Source organism: Vombatus ursinus, unplaced genomic scaffold (genome assembly GCF_900497805.2).
Source record: "Vombatus ursinus unplaced genomic scaffold, bare-nosed wombat genome assembly UNPS02014884.1, whole genome shotgun sequence".
Lineage (NCBI taxonomy): Eukaryota > Metazoa > Chordata > Mammalia > Diprotodontia > Vombatidae > Vombatus > Vombatus ursinus.
Window position 1 is genome coordinate 4,960,981 of NW_020954662.1, and position 20,310 is coordinate 4,981,290.

A 20,310-nucleotide genomic window follows, 5' to 3' on the forward strand; every position below is an offset into this window, starting at 1 on the left:
TGGGAAGGAGCGCTTTCACTTCCCTAAGGTATTTAGCAGGCGCACTTAGCAGGCTTTCTCCTTGCAGTCTGAGTCCATGGTGCTGGAGACAGCCGAGAACGTCAACAATGGCAACCCATCCCCCCTGGAGGCTCTCCTGGCTGGTGCAGAGGGTTTCCCTCCCATGCTGGACATCCCACCCGATGCAGATGATGAGACTATGGTGGAGCTGGCCATTGCCTTGAGCCTGCAACAGGACCAGCAAGGTAGAAGGCTTTCCTGGCAATTGCTGTGGCCCCACAGGAATGGCCTTTGGTAGTGAATGATTTTGATTTGACTTATTAGCCTATGCCCAGATTTGGGAGATGAGGTTGATCTGGGTAACCGCTGCTCGGAGACACAGGTGGAGAGTGACAGAGGGGTCGCCTTCAGTGGATTTCATCTTAAGTTTTTCTCAGGCCTATCTCTTTGGTTATTTCTTTCTGAATCAGTTTCGCTTCTCTGGCCTGTGTCCTTGTTTGAACAGATGGATGCTTCCCACCATCACCCATCACCCAAGCGTGGTGGGTAGCCGGCAGTGGCTGTTTAAAGACCTCCTGCTGGCCAGGAAGGAGCCACGCACTGGTGTTAGAGGCTCTCAGGAACAGCAGGTGGCCTGAGCAGTGTTGTGGTTAAAGGGTTGGAGGGGGTGTGATGCTCACTCTCCACTTGTTTCCCAGGCAGCAGCAGCAGTGCCCTGGGCCTGCAGAGCCTGGGACTGTCCGGCCAGGCACCCAGCTCTTCCTCCCTGGACGCAGGAACCCTTTCTGACACCACAGCATCAGGTAACTGTCCGCAGCAAGGAGCGAGGCTCAGGGCCCCAGGACCCTGAGGCCTCCCTGCCTGCGCTGCGCAAGTGTGATGGGCAGCTGCTTTGACAGGCCATCTCAGGCAAACGGCTTCGGCTTTGGCTGGAGGCCGCGTGTGTCAGAGGCATCTTGATAAATACTGCTTGGCAGCAGCGCATGTCTATCTTCTCTGTCCTTTCCCTGCTGCAGTCCGACTCCACCTGGTGCCACGAGGGAAGGCCTAGAGAAGGCTCAGTGGCTGGCGAAGTCCGGCCTCTGTGGAGCCGTATGGTCTCCATTGGAGGACTTTATAGCATTTGGGGCCAGAGATACAGACCCCATCTTTCATTTTTTCCTCACCACTTTTAGGTAAAACTGAAGTGGCAAGAAGTGAGAGTGTGCTTCAGGTGAAATTCGTGTGACTTTTCGATCAGTTTGACCAACTCTCAGTTACCTTTGGGTTCAAAGACTGAGGGATAGCATGGACTTGAAAATTCACAGATAATCCCTAAACCTCCTTGTAGTCTTAAGTTCAACCTCTTTGCAACAAAACTTTTACCAGGCCTGGTAAAAAGAAATGTTTGACCAGCGTGAGTTTCATCAATTTTCTACTTCCCTCACTCGTGTCCTTGTGAAGGTATAAATCGGTGAAGAATTAGACCCAAATTGAGGCCAATGAGAGGAAGAAGGGTTTGCAGTAGAGACCCTGAATAGTGGACTAAGTGAAAACCCAGTCCTTTCATAGGCTGAGAGTTAACTCCAGTACGTTTTTAGACCATGACTCCCTGTTTCCTGTCTCTTTTCTTTTGGAAATCTTTATCTTGAGAAGATGAGCAAAGAAGAAACCAATCCAACCTGCTCCTTCCTCTTTCCCCCACAACCACCATCATGGCCTGTAGCTTCTCTTAGGCTTGTTGGATGACTGCCCCCAGGCCGGTGGAGCTTTGAGATGGATGTTGTCTTTGGTGCAGTGTGGCTTACTGAACCGTGCTCTGTCTGGCTTTCCTGGCTGGTCCTTCTTGGTGTGTTGCATCTAGCATTTTCCTCCTGTCTCAGTTGAGCCCTGATCCTCGATGCTGTGGCTGTCTCTGGGGAATTTCCTTGCTTCATTATTAGTATCTGATGAGGCTAATTAGAAATTCTGAAGCTTCCCACTGAACTTTCCCCATGCCATATGATTTTTTAAAAAAGAGAGAGAGAAATGAGCTGGTTTGTGAAAGCTCATGAAGTATGGTTGATGAGTAAACATTATGGGCTTTTCATAAAGGAGGCCTCTTTGAGAGATCAAAATAGAGATAAATGCCCATTATAATTTAGAGTCCCTTACTTTGGATGATCATGACCGGTCGCTGGGTGTCAGGATCACCTAGGCACTAATGACCATGATGTATTTTATTTGGGAAAAATTTGTCGAATGTCAGTCATACTCAACTTGTAGCATAATGGAGTGGCTAAGGAAATACCTGGGCTGGGTTTTCACTTCTGTCTTAAGTAGCAGTGAGCTGTGTATGATGTTCGTTCCTCTTGGAGATTAACCAGCAAAGCCATCTCTCGGACAACTGGATGTGAACTGCGTTGTGTCCCTTGCACCATGTGGTTTGATGCTGTCGCACCAAAGCAGTGTTTTTACCTGTAACAGCTCTTGTTACTCTCTTAGCTCCAGCGTCAGATGACGAAGGCAGCACAGCCGCAACTGATGGCTCCACCCTTCGGACTTCTCCTGCCGATCACGGCGGTAGTGTGGGCTCTGAGAGTGGAGGGAGTGCCGTGGACTCGGTGGCTGGAGAGCACAGTGGTAATGTCTCCCTGTGGAGAGGGTAGAGACAAAGGGAGAGATAACTGCCTGGATGCTAGGCTTAGACTGCAGCAAGTGGACATAGCTTAACTCAGCTGGTTTATGCTCTTTGTTGAGATGCATTTGAAGCCATAGGCTTTTTTTCTTAATAAATTTTTACTTATATCTTTTTACATCCCCTACATTTCTCACTGTATCCCTCTCTTCACCCCCTAACCCAGAGCCATTCCTTGTAATAAAGAATTTTAAAAGAGGAAGAAAAAAGAAGTCCAACAAATGTAACTGATGTATTGAAAAAAAGGTTGATGTTCCGTGGTCCCTGCCTCTTTGCAGAAGCCAGGGGAGGTAGCTTCCCAGATCTGTCCTTTGGGACCAAGCTTGAATCTCGAGATTTAAGCTTGGATTGGTGTCTTGAACCTAAAGGGATAAATACGGAGAAAGATATATAACTCTTCTTTGATTATCAGGGCTAGTGGAGGGGAACCATTGGAGTTCAAATAATCCCAAGGAGTGGCTAATCTAAAAATCTTTTTTTTTTTTTTTTAATTTGGCTTTGGAGCCTATTTCTGTGTTTGATTTCCTTCCCTAGCTTATTAAAACCAGCTGGCATTCCCACGATGTATAGCAGTTTGTTGAAGAACTGTGCGGGGTGGGAGTAGGGGTGTCTAATCTCAAAGCAGCTGAAAGTGAGCCTACCTTTGAAAAATTCTCTTAAAGCATTTTCTCTGGAGCTGTCCTGTAATCTTAGGTTATCTTGTAGCATATAATATTTGTGTGTAGGTTTTATTCTCTGCCCATCTCAACCCCTCCATTAGATTGTAAACTCCTTGAGGACAGGGGCTATGTCATTCTTCATTTTGTGTCTAGAACTAAGCTTGATAGGCTTTTACGTTGATTGAATTAGATTGAATGGGGGTAAGAGCCTGTGATAAAAAAAATTCTGTGTGAAGAATTTCAGGTCAGCTCTAGTTTACTTCCAGGATCTCTCGCCAGTATGAATTTCCTGTGGGATGTGCTGGCAGACCTTAGGTCAGAGACGTTGCCAGTCTTGTGGCTAGGATTCTCCAGTACTCCAATGGAGGTCTGTCCAGGGATGCACATTGTACTTCCTCCATGCCTTCCCCCCACTCTTCGCTGTCCTTCCTGCTAGAATTAAACCCTCGCAGGACGTCCTGCCAAAGAGGAGCGGTGACTTGCTGCCCTATTAGAGCCCCGATGAAGCTGGGCTCATAAGCTCCAGCTCTCAGGAGGCTATTCAGTTTCACGTGGAGAAAAATCATTTGAAGGCCACAGACTCTACCCATAATCCTAGCTGGCCACTTTGGGGAGAGGGTGGAGAAGGGAGAAAGTGTTGCTTAGCTTTGGGACTGATGGTGTTTTCTGACTCTTCGTTTCAGTGTCAGGACGGAGCAGTGCCTATGGTGACACCACAGCAGAGGGACACCCAGCTGGGCCGGGCAGTGTCAGCTCCAGTACTGGAGCCATCAGCACCACCACGGGCCAGCAGGAAGGAGATGGCTCGGAGGGAGAGGGAGAAGGGGAAGCTGAAGGAGACATCAACACCAGTAACAGGTGAGGACCTGGAAGGTACAATGGTGAGGACTGGGGCTAAAAGAGGAGGCCTGGATTTTACTTTGGCATTCTAAACATAACAAGCTTAGAAAACCGATTAAAATCTTTGAGCTGGTAGAGATTTCAAAAGGTATTTTATTTCCCTGCCTCCAGCTAAGTTTGCACCTAACCTGTCCCGATGGAGAGCATGGGTGTGTCTTTAGTCTCACATTTATCTTAATAATCCCATTGTAGTTGTCAAAAAGTTTGTCTTCTTTCTTCACTCAGGTTTTTCCTGCCTTGTCAGTATCTATAAATTGGTATTAAGTACTGATACTTAATCTAAGTTGTCGAAATGGCTAGGAGGCTGGCCTGCTTTGCTTTGTCCCATTACTGTGGTCAGTGATGACAGTAATGATCTTTTTGACCTGAGAAAGCCTCTGGGCTTTTTGGGCCTTCATTTGGCCATCCTGAATGGAATCCACCAGGATCTTTCTTGATCAGTAGTCATTTGTTCGCCCCTAATTCAGAAGGAGAGACCTCTGTTTTCTAGGTTGTGATGAATATCCCATGTCTGATTTTTTTTTTTAAGACTGCACATGGTCCGCCTGATGCTGTTGGAGAGGCTGCTGCAGACCTTGCCCCAGCTGCGCAGTGTAGGTGGTGTCCGAGCCATCCCATATATGCAGGTACCTATCAGGTCATCCTGGAGCCGATTACTGTGTGTGGGTAGGCCATGATCATGCACCCTTCCTTTCTCCTCTTGCTACATGACCCCTGGATCTGGTGTAGTGTCAGGGTTATAGGATATTGGAACTGGAGGGGACTATGGAGATTGTCTAGATTAACTCCTTCGTTTGCAATACGTGAAGAAACTACGACCCAGAAAAGTGAAATAAATTACCTAGGGTCATATGAGCGGTTAGCAAAAGAGCGTTGAATAAGATCAGGCTCTTATGGCCAAAGCCCTAGTTCCTGCCCCACCCCCTTTCTCCTCATCTGTAGTAGAGGTGTCCTGTCTGAAGAACAGGTCTGAGCACACCATCCCTGTACTTAATAAACTCCAGTGGCTCTCTAGAATTCCCCCATCCTTCTTCCAGAATCTTTTTTTTTTTCTGCTTCTTGGTGAGACAATCAGGGTTAAGTGACTTGCCCAGGGTCACTCAGCTAGTAAGTGTAAAGTGTCTGAGGTCCATTTGAACTCAGGTCCTCCTGACTCCAAGGCCAGAGCTCTGTCCACTACTCCACCCAGGTGCGCCCCCCCCCCCCCCCCCCCCATCCTTTTTGTGCATCACTCCCCTCTACACATTCTGCAGTCTCCTGCTTCTCACACTTGATCCTATCGTTTCCCTTCCACACTGGCAGTCTCTCACCCCTGCAATGCCGTCCCTCCTCACTGTGGCCTCTTAGGATCTGGTGCTTTTTTCAGGGCTCAGCTCAAGCCTTACCTTCCATGTTGGGTGTCAGACTCAATGTGCAGCCTGGGGCATCTGTTTCTGTTGGAGTGTGATACCACTGTTTGACACATGCCTTCCCTGGTCACTCACTTCTGCCCTGCCCCTACTCTTGGTGCCTTACTTCTCAAAATTACTTAGTGTCTGTATTTATGTACTTTACAGCCTTATGCACGTGTCTCCCCCAATGGATTGTAAGCTGCTGGAGGACAGGGACTGTTTGGTTTTTTGTCTTTGTATCCCTAGCACCTAGCACTGTCCTTGGCATATTAGACACTTAATAAATGTTTCTTGATTGATTGATTGATTGATTGATTGACTCTTTGTATGGTGATCTTCTGTCCATAACATAATAATGACGATGATGATGATGGTGATGATAAGAGGTAACATTTATAGTGCTTTAAGGTTTACAAAGTACTTTATAACTATTATCTCATTTGATCCTCATAACAACACTGTGAAGTAGGTACTATGGGTATTATTATCCCCATTTTACAGATGAGGAAACTGAGGCTCAGAGGTGTTAAGTGACTTGCCCATGGTTACACAGCTAGTAAGTGTCAGGGTTGGGATTCAAACCCAGATCTTTCCTGATTCCAAGTCCAGCATTCTTTCCATTTTGCCACATAGCCTCTTATTCCATTATGGCCTGATAGTTCCACTTGTGCTCTATTTCTGTTGGGAGATTATTCCCTTGGTTTCCTCTCTCAGAGCTGAAGTCTCAGCCCCTTGACTTACCCATCTATATCAAATGGGGGTAATAATCCCGACTCCCCTGTCCCAGCCCATTTTGTAGGGGTGCTGTGTGGATGAATGAAACGTAGTTCTTATCAGTAGAGGAAACTAGGAGATTAGGACTAACCTTGCCCTTTGACATACCCTGTATTCAGAGCCTTTATTCTGTGAGAGCCCAGATTTTATCCTTCGCCTCTCTGCTGCTTTCTAGGTCATTCTGATGCTCACGACCGACCTGGATGGAGAAGACGAGAAGGATAAGGGTGCTTTGGACAACTTGCTGTCTCAGCTTATTGCAGAATTGGGCATGGACAAGAAGGTGAATCCTGAGAGTCAGCCAGGCAGTCTGGAGGGCAACTTGAATCTTTCTTTTCTGTTCCTCGGGCCTCTCTCTGGGGACTGAAGGATTGACAGAGATTCTACTTCATTCTATCATTTCTTATGTCAGAGCAGTTCCTGTAGGGCCTGCTTATTGAATTCCGCAGTGCATTACTCATTTCATGTGGCGTCTTAGCTATCTTCAGCTCTGGTGCTGTATCTGGATGCTGTGTTTCCCATTAACACATGGGGCATGTTCTTTCCCTGAGTCATCAACATGAGACCTTTTAGTTGTGATGTGTTTAGCACGGTCTTACCTCAGGAGTTGAATGGTAGATTTCAGGGCTTTCCCATGCACGTGGTGGTATTCTTCTTACAGGATGTTTCTAAGAAGAATGAACGCTGTGCCCTGAATGAGGTCCATCTGGTGGTGATGAGGTTGTTGAGCGTCTTCATGTCCAGGACCAAGTCAGGGTCCAAGTCCTCCATCTGTGAGGTAAGCTTGGCCTTGGGCTTCTTGAGCATAGGCTGGGTGGGGTGACACATGTCATTGTCTGGAGTAGTCATCAGGAAAATATTTCAAAAGCACCTGCTTCTGCCTATTGGTCCTTTCAGCCCTTACCTCTGTTTGAAGAGAGGTGAGGGCTTCATCTTTCTTAAGGAACCCTTCCAGACCCCCTAGTTCTCCCAGCGGTCATTCATTGGAAAGGTTAAAGGGTATTGGCAGGTCCATTTTGAGGAAGCAAAGGACTATTTTGCCCAGTCCATAACAGCTAAGCAGATTCTCTTGCTGTTTGTTGTTAGAAGTTCAGCAGTAGAGCAGAGACAAAGTCACATGTGCAGGCTGTGTGTGTGTGTGTGTGTGTGGGTACTGGAAAGGAGATTAACACAAAGCTGAGAGGTTAGAAATTGAGGCTGAACTGCGTCCAAATTTAATGAGCTTATGAGCTGTGGGGTTTGTTGGGATTTGCAAGGCTCTCCTAATGGTTTTATTTACAGTAGCTTTTTCTTTCCCTCTTGTCATTCATTTGAGCTTCTGATCTCAGCCTTCTCCAGAAGCTGGTCCAGTTGCAGGACCCCCTGGGAAAGGTGGGGCGCTGGGGCCTGCTCACTCCTCTCTCGAACGGGGCCCCTCCCCCTAGCTCCCTGGGAAGAAGTGGAGCCCTCCTACCTCAGTGGAGAAAGAGTCCTGCACTGTGTAGTCCACAGCTCCCTGGCTTGTGGCACACGTGTGTAAGAAAGATCAGACTTAAAGGAAAGATATTTCTTCACCACATGGTTAGTCAGAAGAGTTCTGAAAAACATCTGTACTAGTGGGGAAACCGCTGCCCCTTTTTGCCATCGCCCTTAACCCCTTTTGCCTCATAGCTCTGCAGATGCTAATCCTCTCCTTGCTTCACAGGTAGCTTCCTAGGGTATGTGTAACCCTTCTCTGCTTTCCCTTCAGTCGTCATCCCTCATCTCTAGTGCCACGGCAGCAGCGCTGCTGAGCTCTGGGGCTGTAGATTACTGCCTGCATGTGCTCAAGTCTCTGCTGGACTACTGGAAGAGCCAGCAGAATGACGAGGAGCCTGTGGCTGCCAGCCAGCTGCTGAAACCCCACACCACCTCCTCCCCACCTGACATGAGCCCCTTCTTCCTCCGTCAGTATGTGAAGGTAAAGGACACCTCCCCTGCTCCCCTCCATTTCCTCTCATCTCCTCTCATCTCTGTTCACCTGCCCAGCCTTCATTCCTGAGCACATTGACCTAGAGCAGCTCCTTCCTCTACTGCAGGCCTGTGTGTCCTCATCTGTGAAAAGAAGAGCATTTCATCTCACTCGTACACATATGGGTGGTCAGAGAAAGAATGTTCTTAGGATTTTGGAGTGAAAAGTGCCTCCCGAAGATTGTTTCATACACTTCTCTCATTTTACAGATGAGGAATGAGGCCCAGAGAAAAAAAGGTCACACAGGTAGTCACAGCAGAGCTGGGATTTAAACACAAGTCTTCTGACTCCAAATCCAGTGCTCTGTAAGGTCACTTAAAACTCTTTAGGGAGAAGAGCCCTTTATAGCCACAGTCAGTGTTTCAGTTGCGATTCCTGTGCTTCCAGCTGCATGGAAGGTGCACATACTTTAACACACAACGTAGAATTGGTTAGACTAGCATCGACCTTTACTGCTTGCTGTGGTCCTTTTAATGATCTTTAAGTGAAATACAGGTGATGAAATGTAATATCCTCAGATTCCTTCTAGGCAGGCCTCAACAGCCTGTGTGGCCCAAACTCTCTTTTCCCAAAGTGGCCTAACTGTGCACTTGAACAGAGAGCGGCAGCAGCAATCAGCTAGTATTTAAGGAGCACTTTAAGATTTACACAGCTTTACAAATATTAGTTTATTTGATCCTCCCCACAACTTTGGGAGGTAGGTGCTTTTATCACTCCCATTTTACAGATGAGGAAGCTGAGGCAAACAGAAGTGAAGTGATTTGCCCAGGTTCATGCTGAGGCTGGATTTGAACTTGGGTCTTTTGACTCCAGATCCAGCACCCTGTCCACTGTGCTGCCCAGCTTTCATGTTCCTCTCACTACTTCCCTCTCTCTGGGACAGTGCCTGATTTTGTCATTACCTCATGTGATGTGTGCTCAGGAGTCTTGCATATGAGGACAGTGATCATGTGCACTTGGTCTGATTGTGATTCTCTGAGCTATACTAAGGCAAAGGGTGCTTTTCCTGGCATGAGAGAGGCAGCAGGTGGGGCAGGGTGCTTGAGAACCAGGGAGGTTATTCTAGGGAGATGTTCCTTAAATCCTTGGCAACCACCTTCTCTTCAGTGTCTTTGAATTTTGGTGTCTATACACGTACATCGTACCTCATGTCATAAGCAACAGTATGAAATGTTATAGTTCTTTGAGCCAGAAGGACCTGCTTCCTTCCGCTGGGTGTGGGAGCTGAGCTAATTGATTCATTCCCACCTTTGGAAGTCTCCCTCCCTTGAAACTGACTGTAGAATGTTCCACCGTGGGATAAATCAGTACTGTGACCGGGCAGAGCTTTTCTCTTTATGTCCCCGGCATTTTGCACAGTGCATTGCTCATGCACTTAATAAATGCTTTTTCATTCATTCCTACACAAATGCTATCTGCCCAGGGCCATGCAGCGGATGTGTTTGAGGCCTACACACAGCTTCTGACAGAGATGGTACTACGGCTGCCATACCAAATCAAAAAGATTGCGGACACCAATTCTCGTATTCCACCTCCTGTATTTGACCATTCATGGTTTTACTTCCTGTCAGAGGTAAGTGATAGTTTGTAAGGATTGGCCCCATACAATAAAAATTTGTTATTTCAACAATTCCTAAGCCCTTCTGTGATATGGTAGGTGCTGTAGGGAATATTTACAAAGTTCTAGTACACAGCTTATAGGTTAATGTGCAGAGGCACAGGACAGACAAATACAAAGAAGTGTGATGCAATGTAATAGGGGCAAAAGAAAGCCAGACAGAGCTCCAGGAGAAATCTGAGGACAAATAGATCACTTATTAGGGGCATCATGAAGTGGTTGTTAGAGGAGGTGGCATCTGATTATTTTATTCAGGGATGTGGTGAAGCGTGCCACCCCCTATTCAGGATAAAGGGTTCTCTGAGTCTCTGACCTAGTAGGTGGTAAGATCTGTGTTCAAGATTACCATTCAGCAGAAGCTATCTTCTTTAATTCCTAGTCCTTCTATGTCAACTTCCCCCGTATTTAGCTGTGATAGCCTCAAATTTAATGAGAGGAAAGGAGAGTTGCTACCTAGCTTCTAGTGATCATGTCCCATTTAATAACCATGCCTTCACAACCTTGTTGGCTTTTTTTTTTTTTTGCTAGGGAAGAGATCCTGGCATTTCCCTTCTGACTTCTTTTGAGTTTGTAGAGACTGACCCTAGCTTTTAAGTCCCTGAACTCATCATGGAGCAGGAAGGATACTGGGATTGCTTTTTCATTCATCTGGTTTCCTTCTTTCCATGCTGTGTCTCAGTCCTCTACCATTGAGGTGAGCTTGATAAAGAGCAGAGCAGTGATCCTACAAGTTTCTAGGACCTCCTCACTTTTTGTGAGCTGGTAAAAAAAATCAGCCAACATTTACCTATTGTTGGCTCAGTCCTGGGAGAGGTACCATTTTTCGTGAATGATAGGAGCATTGACAGCTATAATACACAGTATCATTGACAGTTGCATTGAAAGGTAAGTAAGATATGTGCTGAGGGAGATAAGAAGAAGAAGCTGATGACCTTAGGGGATAGCTGGAGAAGGATCCCTGGGAGAGGTGGTGTTTGAAATTGGTTTAAATGCTTCTGTAGGAGCTGAGTGGAATAGGGATGGGATCTTTGGTTTTATTGATAGAGGGAACTTCCATGTGAGAGAACTCCCTCTACTGTGCAGGTTGACACCTTCTCTCTGGAGAAGAGTTGCCTAGAATAATGAGAGGCCAAGTGACTTGCCATAGCTAGAAATGTCAGTACTTGAACGCAGGTCTTGTGAACTGGCTCTCTAGTCATTATGCCAGCCTGTCTGTAGGAGCTTAATACGTAAAATATTTGGCAAGGTTTTGGCCAATCCAAACCAGATGTGGAGAATAATGTCCAAAAAAGCATGGATGTGTGCACGCAGTACATGGTTTAAGGCAGAAGGATATACACTTTGGCTGAAGTCATGAGAACACATAGAGAGAAATAATGTGAGAAAAGACTCGAAATGTAAGAAAAGGTTTTGGAGGACCTTGTATGCCAAGTAAAGAAGTTTGAATGGTGCTCGAGAGGTAATAGGCATTAGGTCAAGAATTTTGAGTAGAAGAGGGTAATAAATGCAATGGATTGGAGAGAAAGCGAGTGGAGGTGGGAAGACCTATTAATAGGCCAAGCCTATGTGAATGATCACCAACAGAAAGCTAGTGGAGAGGAGAGTACAGTTTCTGGTTATACAGGGACTGTGGACTCAGCCCTGGAATGTTCATGTTCATTTATTGCTTTCCCAAGTACCTGATGATCCAGCAGACACCATTTGTACGTCGCCAAGTCCGCAAACTTTTGCTGTTCATCTGTGGCTCAAAGGAGAAGTACCGCCAGCTTCGGGACTTGCATACCCTAGATTCCCACGTGCGCGGCATCAAAAAGCTGCTGGAGGAGCAGGGAATCTTCCTTCGAGCAAGTGTGGTCACAGCCAGCTCGGGCTCAGCCCTGCAGTATGACACACTCATCAGCCTGGTACAAAGGGCAGCTCCCATGGGGGTGGGAGGTGGGGGTGCAGTGGGACACAGCCTCACGCGGATCAGGCGTGGACTGGAGACAAGTGTTTAAGCATTGGGAGCATCATGTGACAGGGGCTGGCTAAGGTAGGAGTTGATCCTCAGATTCCACTACATGAATAACACCCATCCAAACAACAGCACAAGGTGCGTCTTCATAGCACTTGAAGGCTTCCAGAGCCTCAAGGGAAAGAACTCTAGTAATGTCTTCGTCTTAGAGCTTAGGAAATCCAAGGGATAAAGGAAACCTGCCCTTGGCCACATACTCTGAAAGGGTCAGAGCCAGAATTGGAACTGGGTTCTCTCTCTCTCTTTTTTTTTTTTTTGTTGTGAGGCAGTTGGGGTTAAGTGACTTGTGCAGAGTTGCACAGCTAGTGAGCGTTATGTGTCTGAGGCCGGTTTTGAACTCAGGTCCTCCTGACTCCAGGGCCGGTGCTCTATCCATTGCACCACCCGTCTGCCCAAGGAACTGTGTTCTCTTGATTATTACAAGGCCAACACCTTACTAGGCTGCAATCCAAACTGATGGCTGCACAGTCTGGAAGGAGTTTTGTCATATGTTGGATAATTATATTTGGAGTTTTGGTAACTTGAGCATTTCTATTACATAATCTGGAACACAAACCTTAGCCACCTATCTATGGGAACTGGATGTCCCCAATTCTTTATTTAAGAACAGTTAAGATGGGATGAATGGGATACACATAAGTTAATGACCAAAGAGACTATTTGGACTTAGGAAAATGGAATTGAGTATATCCCATGTGAACAGCTAGATAGAAAGCCTCTTTCACTAATGATTCCCAGAGGATTCTCTGAGCTCCTTGGTTGCTATCCTTGGCCCCAAGACAAGCATAAGCTGATATCTTGTTTTGGAGTTCTTTTCCTCCCTCTTCCTTTGCCTCAAGAGGTGACCTGGCCTGGCTGCTTCCTTGTTGAGAAAGGGACAGTTCCCTGAAAACTGAGGGTGCTTGTGTAGCCTGGAAAATGAGAAGGATCACATCCTACAGAAGTCAGCTCCAGCAGTCAGGCACTTCAGGCATTATTGCCTGTATAAGGCATGATGCCCATTGGTGCTAGAGCACAGGATTGGGATCTTTGCACTTAGGGCAATGACCTTGCTTGTGTTCTGAGCTGCTCACTTAGGTCACTCATCTCTGGGGATTGGTTCTTCTTTCAGATGGAGCACCTCAAAGCTTGTGCAGAGATTGCCACCCAGCGCACCGTCAACTGGCAGAAATTCTGTATTAAAGATGACTGTAAGTTGCCGCACTTCTCCTGGCCTGCCATCATCTCCACAAACTAGAGAGAATTTTGGTCCATATCACATCATATAGTATTTCTCAACAATTTTTTTAGTGAAAGTGATTTCCTTGTAGTAGCATATAGTAGAGGAAACTTGGAAATGAATGTTGGTTAAATTAGACATTGAGGTCAATCTTGGCTAATGATGAAGTCATTATAGTTCCTACTACTTTGCAGTCTCAGGCCAGGTAGATCTGATGTAGGTTTAATTTTGTTGATTTCCTTTCCTCTCATCTCTTTTTGCAGCGGTCCTGTATTTCCTGCTCCAAGTTAGTTTCCTAGTGGACGAGGGAGTGTCCCCGGTGCTGTTGCAGCTGCTCTCCTGTGCTTTGTGTGGCAGCAAAGTGCTCACTGTGGCTTCTTCATCCGGATCCTCAAGTGCCGCCTCCGGCTCTTCCTCCTCCTCCTCATCCTCAGCACCTGTGGCTTCTGGTTCTGGGCAAACGACAACCCAGAGCAAGTCATCCACCAAAAAGAGCAAAAAGGAAGAAAAGGAGAAAGAGAAGGAGGGTAAGAGCCACCTTCCATAGGTCAGAAGCTTCGTTTATTTGTTTGTATTCAGGGTCTTGGCCACTGCCTACCCTTTGAACTTTGAATTCTGGTTTGTAGCACCCTACATACTTCAGTGCTTTTTGGCATCGGGTTGAGGTCCTTAATATGGCATTATTTCTCAAATTTAAAGGCCACATGTTAAATTGTGTCACTTGCTGTGCCCTAATTCTCCCCATCAGCAAGATTCAAAGCCTGGTTTTGAGCTGCCTTCCAGTGACTCATGAAGGCTCAAGACCAATGATAAGGGTGAGGGTGTTGGAGATGTTGCCCTTGCTCAGAGGCCAGGAGACTTAGCCTTCACTAACTCACTGTGTGACCTTGGGTAGCTTACTTGACTTGTGTGCCTTGTGTCAAGTGAGGGATCTGTACTTGCAGATCTCTGCTGTCCTTTCCTCCTTCACGGTTACATGGTTTTGTGCCTGGGGAGTGCTGTTGCTAACCAGGACTGGAGACGTGTGGCTCCCATCTTTGCAAACACATGCCCTGAGGACTCCCACCTCATTCAGGCCCTGTACTGTGCATGTGGCCACTGCAGGCTATAGGGTCAGCATGTTTAGCATGCTATAGTGGAGAGAGTTTTGGATCTGGTGTCAGGAGAGCTCAGAGTTCAAATCTTAGCTCTGCTGCTTACTGTTGGGGTAACCTTGAGCAAGTCCCTTTGCATTCCTGGACCTCCATTTCCTTATTCATAAAATGAGGGGGTTGAACTAAATATTCTCTGAGGTCCTTTTTAGCTCTAAAGCCTATGCTACAGTTTATGTACTTGTTCAGATGTCTGTGTTTTCACATCCATCTGTCCTGGTGTTGTTGGAGCCTAAACTCTGAGAGGAGGATGAACTGTTTCATTTGGTATGTACAGTGTAATCACAGAACAGGGAGGTGATGCCTGCTTTTTTGGCATATTCTTATATGACTTCATCCTAGCACCATTCTCTAGCAAACATCTTAAGCTCTTTTTTTCCAGACAAGTTTTTGAATTGTAGATGCTTGGTTAGCCTTATCAGGGAAAGAACAAAATAGAAATCACAAGTCTGAAGAAGGTTCCTCAGGTTCCTAAGTGTTTTTGCCTCTCTTTGCAGGTGAGTGCTCGGGCAGTCAAGAAGACCAGCTGTGCACGGCCTTGGTGAACCAGCTGAACAAATTTGCTGACAAGGAGACCTTGATACAATTTCTTCGCTGCTTCCTACTAGAATCGAACTCCTCTTCTGTGCGCTGGCAAGCCCATTGCCTGGCACTGCACATATACAGGTAGGGACCATGATAGGGCTGTGCTCTTCCTAGCTCGGGCCCGTTTACCTGGACTGTCTGAGGAGGATCATAATATCTCAGAGCTGGACAGATCCTCAGTGGTCATCCATCACTTTACCTGATCAAGAGTCTTTTCTACAGTGTACCCAGCTATTGGTCATTGAGGCTTTGCTTGAAAGCTTCTAGCCTGGTAGAACAGGCTTGGGCAGCATTGATTGTTAGGAAGGTTGTTCCTTTATGGGCCCAAATCTGCCTCTCTCTTACTTGTAGTTCTCTTCTCTGAAGCCGAGCAAAATAATTCTAATTGAGCGTAGTAGAAGGAGTCAGAAGACTTGAGTTCAGCTGCCTGGCCCACCATTGTGGGAACTTGGGCAGTCCCTTCTCCTGTCTAGCCTTGGTTTCCTTATCAGTCAAATGAAGGGATTGGACAAAAGTGCACTAATCTCTTTTCTAGCTCAAAAACTATCCCTTCGGATATTTATGAATGGCTGTCGCGCACCATCTTGTTGCTCCTCTTCTGGATGTCAGCTTGTTAATGTCCTTCCCAAAATGTATTCAGAATAAAACACAGTATTCCAAATGCATTCTGACCAGGCCAGAATAAAGGAACATTTATATCTCCCCTCATTCTGGATTCTCTACCTCTGATCTTCAGCTTAAGATCACATTGGCTTTTTTGGTTGCCCCATCATCTGCTGAATCAGACTAAACCATCCCGTGGTGTTTTGCCACATCTGGCCACATCTCTCCCATCTGTTACTTCTGTAGTTAGTTTTCTAAACTCAAGCATGGGCTTTTGCTTTTATCGCCTTTCTGTTGCATATTATTAAATGGGGCTTCTTCTGCCAGCCTTTTGAGATCACGATGTATTGGCTAATCCCTCCCATTTTAGGATGTACAAACATTTGCCAAGTATGTCATCTGTCATCATTGATAAAAAATGCTGAACAAAGTAGGGTTAAGGACCTAGCCCAGCAGCACTCTGCTAGAGACCTCCTTTCAGAGATTGAATATGTTCCTTTAATTGTTTGTCATTAATTAACATGTGATTGCTATCATAAAGTCCATATCTCTCCATTTTTCTCCTAGCCTGTCATGAGAAACATTAAAATGTTTTGCTAAAATCCAGGTACACTTAGTCTCCAGTATGCCCCTGGTTTAGTAGACTAGTAAGCCCTTGCAATAAAGAAGTGAGGTTCTGATCTGTTCTTTTTTTTTTTTTTTTTTTTTTTTGTGGGGGGGAGGCATTTGTGGTTAAGTGACTTGCCCAGAGTCACACAGCTACTAGGTGTTATGTGTCTGAGATTGGATTTGAACTCGGGTCCTCCTGACTCCAGGGCCAGTGCTCTGTCCACTGTACCACCTAGCTGCCCCCGATCTGTTCTTAATGACTCCATACTGTGTCAGTGATCACTCTCTAAGTGCTGATAAACTATCCCTTAGATATAGTATGTTTAAAGATCTTACCAGGAATTCAAGTGATATTCCTTATTCATTCCAAGTCTCCTTTCCCCCCTTTTTTTGAAAGTCAGGACATTTGTCTTCCTTTAGCCATGTAGTTCCTCTGCACAATTTCTCAAAGATCAATAGGGTTCAACAATCACCCCTGGAAGTTCTTTAAATTCTGAGATGTGGTTCTTCTGGATCTGGTGTGTGATGGCTGGGGCCTGTTGAAGACATCCACATATTTTCTTTCCTTGGGTTTCAATTTCTTGTTACCATTTTCATTCTGTCTTTCCCAGTCTAAAGATCCTTCTCCTTGGTAAAGAAAACAGAAGCAAAGCAGGAGCTGAGTAGCTTTGCCTTTCTGTAGCCCAGGTAGATCACTTCCTATATCATTCTGTCTTCTTTTGCCTCTGCAGGCTGGTTCTCCACACCTGGACACTTTGCTCTCCTTCACTCCACTTGTTCAAATCCTTTTACATTTTACTACAGTTACCCTAATAGCTGACATGTAGATAGGAATTGAAGGTTTGCAAAGTATGTTAGATTCATTATCTTGTTTGAGCATCTTAACAACTCTGAGGTAGGCACTGTTATTTTCCTGATTTCATAGTTAAGGAAACTGAGGCTGTGAGAGGTTAAGTGATTTGCCTAGTGACACATAGCCTAGTAAGATACAAGATGTGATTTGAACCCAATTCTCTCCAACCCTAGGTCTAGCACATTCTACTATGTCATGCTATTTCAAGGTTCAGCTCATATGTCTTGTCTTTCTTGAAGCCTTCCACAGTCAGCTCAGCTTAAAGTAGTCTCTCCTCACATTCTCGTAGGGTGCTTTCTGTGTCTGTTTTTCCTCCTGACACTGTAAATAATTTGTCTGCTTCTTGTGTGTGGTGTATCCCCTCTTGGAAAATATACACTCCTTGCGTGTAGGGACTATATAGAGTCTTATGTGTGTGTCCCCTATACTTAGCGTTGTGTCTTGTACATAGTAGGCACTTAGTAAAAGTTAGTGGAATTGGTTGTTTTTGAAACACCTGAATAGGTAAAACCTGGAGCTTCCTTTGGCTCAGTAACCTGAGTTGTCATTTGTCCACAGAAACTCCAACAAATCGCAGCAGGAACTCCTACTGGACTTGATGTGGTCCATCTGGCCAGAACTCCCAGCCTATGGCCGCAAGGCTGCCCAGTTTGTAGACCTGCTGGGATATTTCTCTTTGAAAACCCCACAGACTGAGAAAAAGGTAACATCATGACTCTAGACCTCAAGAAGACAAAACTCTGCTTCATTTCTCTTCTACTCAGGGTGGGGCATTGTTTTACTCTTTTGCTGAGGGCATTATATCTAATTCCTAGAAAGGAAGCCCATATTGAAGATCACTTTAACACATTTGATCATTTTTATATTATTGTAATATATATTAGTATAGTATTAAATGCTCCCAGCATTTTTTATGTAGAGGCTGTACGTGACAGATAGACCCAATCTTAGACTTTTAAGCACAGGTGTATGAAATAGGAGTGGCAGATAAGTTACATTAAGGTTACTTGGCATAGAGCAAGTAGAGCCAGTTCTTATCTTGTTTGAAAAAACGTATGCTTAGACACTTATAAATATTTCCCCACTGGTTACAATAGTTGGCTCATTGTTGCCCAGCTTTTCTGCAGGAACCAGAGATAATTCCCAGAGTAGAGACTAGAATGCTAAGGAGGCTCTCAAGCTAAACTTGTCATTAGGACCAGAAGGAATTGTTAACAAGTGAAATAACCAGGAATTAGCCCTACTTCCCTTAGTTCCCCTAGCACCAGGCCTGAAATACCTTAGAATTACTATTAGGCCAGCTCTGAGTGGGAAAAACAAAAAAGAGTTTTCTTCCATTTAGACTTTAGTTTGTATACTAGGATCATTTCTTAACTTGTGTTTCAGTTGAAAGAATATTCGCAGAAGGCTGTAGAAATTCTCCGAACCCAAAACCATATTCTTACCAATCATCCCAACTCCAACATCTACAAGTAAGTTTGTCTTGCTTCCTGCCTCTTGGGAGAGCAGTTTACGTGAAAGTATACTTAAAGTTTCCGCCAAATATTAGGGGGTGAAATAGTTGGTGGGCAGAGCTTAGACAACGGATCAGAGGCCCTTAATCTTAGGGAGATTTCAGACAACACAATAATAAATGAGATGAGTATATATTTATGTTAATAACAGCGAGGAAAGGTGTGTCACAATCATCATTTGGGCTTTGAATAGGCATTTTCTTTATTAAACCTTGAAGATTCCCAAGGAAAGTGAGATCTAGAGTTATCCTTTGAAATTTTGGAACTAGTCATGTCTTTAAGGAAGGGTGGGTTTGATTTACCACCAAATCTCATGTGAAATCTGACGTAGCTAGAAGAACCTCAGAACTTAGAATAGTTTTGGATTACTGTGAAGAAAGTAATTTAGATGTTAATGACAGTTACTGCATCATCACCATACAGTCAGATTTTGTATAAAATAGCATCAGTTCCTTGTGCCTAGAAAAGTGAAAGCAATTGGGTTTGCATCCCAGGAGATGTATCCTATAATAGTGCTTCTTTTCTATGGAAAGGCACTATCTTCTGAATTAGATTGGAAGTTTCTTCCTATGACATCCAGACCTTAGGAGAAGGAACTTCTCGTCTTCCTGTGTGCCCTTAGGAACACAGGGCTATGAACAGGGCTGTTGATTCAAGACATTTTTAATAATTCCTTTGAGAAGCTCAGCAATCCTAGAGATGATTTCCTCATGTCTGGCCTGGTTTCTTTCCTAGCACTCTGTCCGGTTTGGTGGAGTTTGATGGTTATTACCTAGAGAGTGATCCCTGCTTGGTGTGTAACAACCCGGAAGTGCCATTCTGTGTAAGTGATGGGCTCTACCACGGAGGACCCTATGGTGTTTGTTGTGTTCTTAGAAAGTGGTGACTGTAGAATAGGTTATTATTCCAATTCTCATAAGAAAATGGAAGGAATATGTACCCAGACTACAGAACACAGTTCATAACTTCTATTTTTGCAATGCTTATGGTTCATGATGAATTTTCCTTATAGCAGCTTTATGGGGTGGGTGATGCAAATATCCCCATTTGCAAATAAGGAAACTGAGGTATAGATGTGAAATGATTTACCCAAATTTACACAGCCAGTAAAAGCCTAGATTAGAACTCAAGTCTCCTATCTTCAAGTCTAGTGTTTGTTTCACTACCCCACAATACCTTTAATGAATTTGTAATCTGACATATTCATGGACTGTTTGGGAATAGCTTTAGGAGGAAACTGGGTCACCCATTATCGTCCTAATCGCCTCACATTCTCTATTTTTAGTATATCAAGCTCTCCTCCATCAAAGTGGATACCCGTTACACCACCACTCAGCAGGTAGTGAAGCTCATTGGCAGCCATACCATCAGCAAAGTGACAGTGAAGATTGGTGACCTGAAGCGCACCAAGATGGTGCGAACCATTAATCTATATTACAACAACCGAACAGTGCAGGCCATCGTGGAGCTGAAAAATAAGTATGAAGTTTCAGGTTTGGAAAGAGGCTGGGGGATGTGATAGGTCTGGGAGGCCCACTTAAAGGTTCTGACTTTGATTCCAGGGATCAACCCCCCTCCCCAACTCTTTTTTGAGCTTTCCAGCTGTTTTGACCAGGCAGTGAGAACTAGAGGGACATGGATGGCGTGCTCAGATCTTGAAAAAAGCAGGCCTCCCATTGTGGTTTGTCAAGGGCCAGCCTTCTACAAATTCCTATCCCTTGGAAGATATATCAGTAGATTCCTCTCCTCATTTCCTCTTGACTTTCTGTCTTTT

General features: G+C 45.2%; 1 protein-coding gene across 5 annotated transcripts in view; it reads left to right on the forward strand.

Annotated features, from left to right (window-relative positions):
• Positions 1–20,310, forward strand: part of LOC114028479 (E3 ubiquitin-protein ligase UBR4) — a 147,511-nt gene that overhangs the window by 69,449 nt on the left and 57,752 nt on the right. For 2 of the 5 annotated variants that reach the window (XM_027842727.1, XM_027842723.1), the window contains exons 58-74: positions 68–245; positions 699–803; positions 2,464–2,601; positions 3,999–4,173; positions 4,745–4,841; positions 6,556–6,663; positions 7,042–7,158; positions 8,110–8,319; positions 9,794–9,943; positions 11,665–11,892; positions 13,114–13,192; positions 13,485–13,748; positions 14,870–15,038; positions 17,581–17,725; positions 18,409–18,494; positions 19,272–19,359; positions 19,822–20,015. In XM_027842727.1, the coding sequence (XP_027698528.1) occupies positions 68–245; positions 699–803; positions 2,464–2,601; positions 3,999–4,173; positions 4,745–4,841; positions 6,556–6,663; positions 7,042–7,158; positions 8,110–8,319; positions 9,794–9,943; positions 11,665–11,892; positions 13,114–13,192; positions 13,485–13,748; positions 14,870–15,038; positions 17,581–17,725; positions 18,409–18,494; positions 19,272–19,359; positions 19,822–20,015 (2,531 nt within the window). The remainder of the gene's footprint in view (positions 1–67; positions 246–698; positions 804–2,463; positions 2,602–3,998; positions 4,174–4,744; positions 4,842–6,555; positions 6,664–7,041; positions 7,159–8,109; positions 8,320–9,793; positions 9,944–11,664; positions 11,893–13,113; positions 13,193–13,484; positions 13,749–14,869; positions 15,039–17,580; positions 17,726–18,408; positions 18,495–19,271; positions 19,360–19,821; positions 20,016–20,310) is intronic. The other 3 variants (XM_027842724.1, XM_027842725.1, XM_027842726.1) reach the window with 3 other exon arrangements.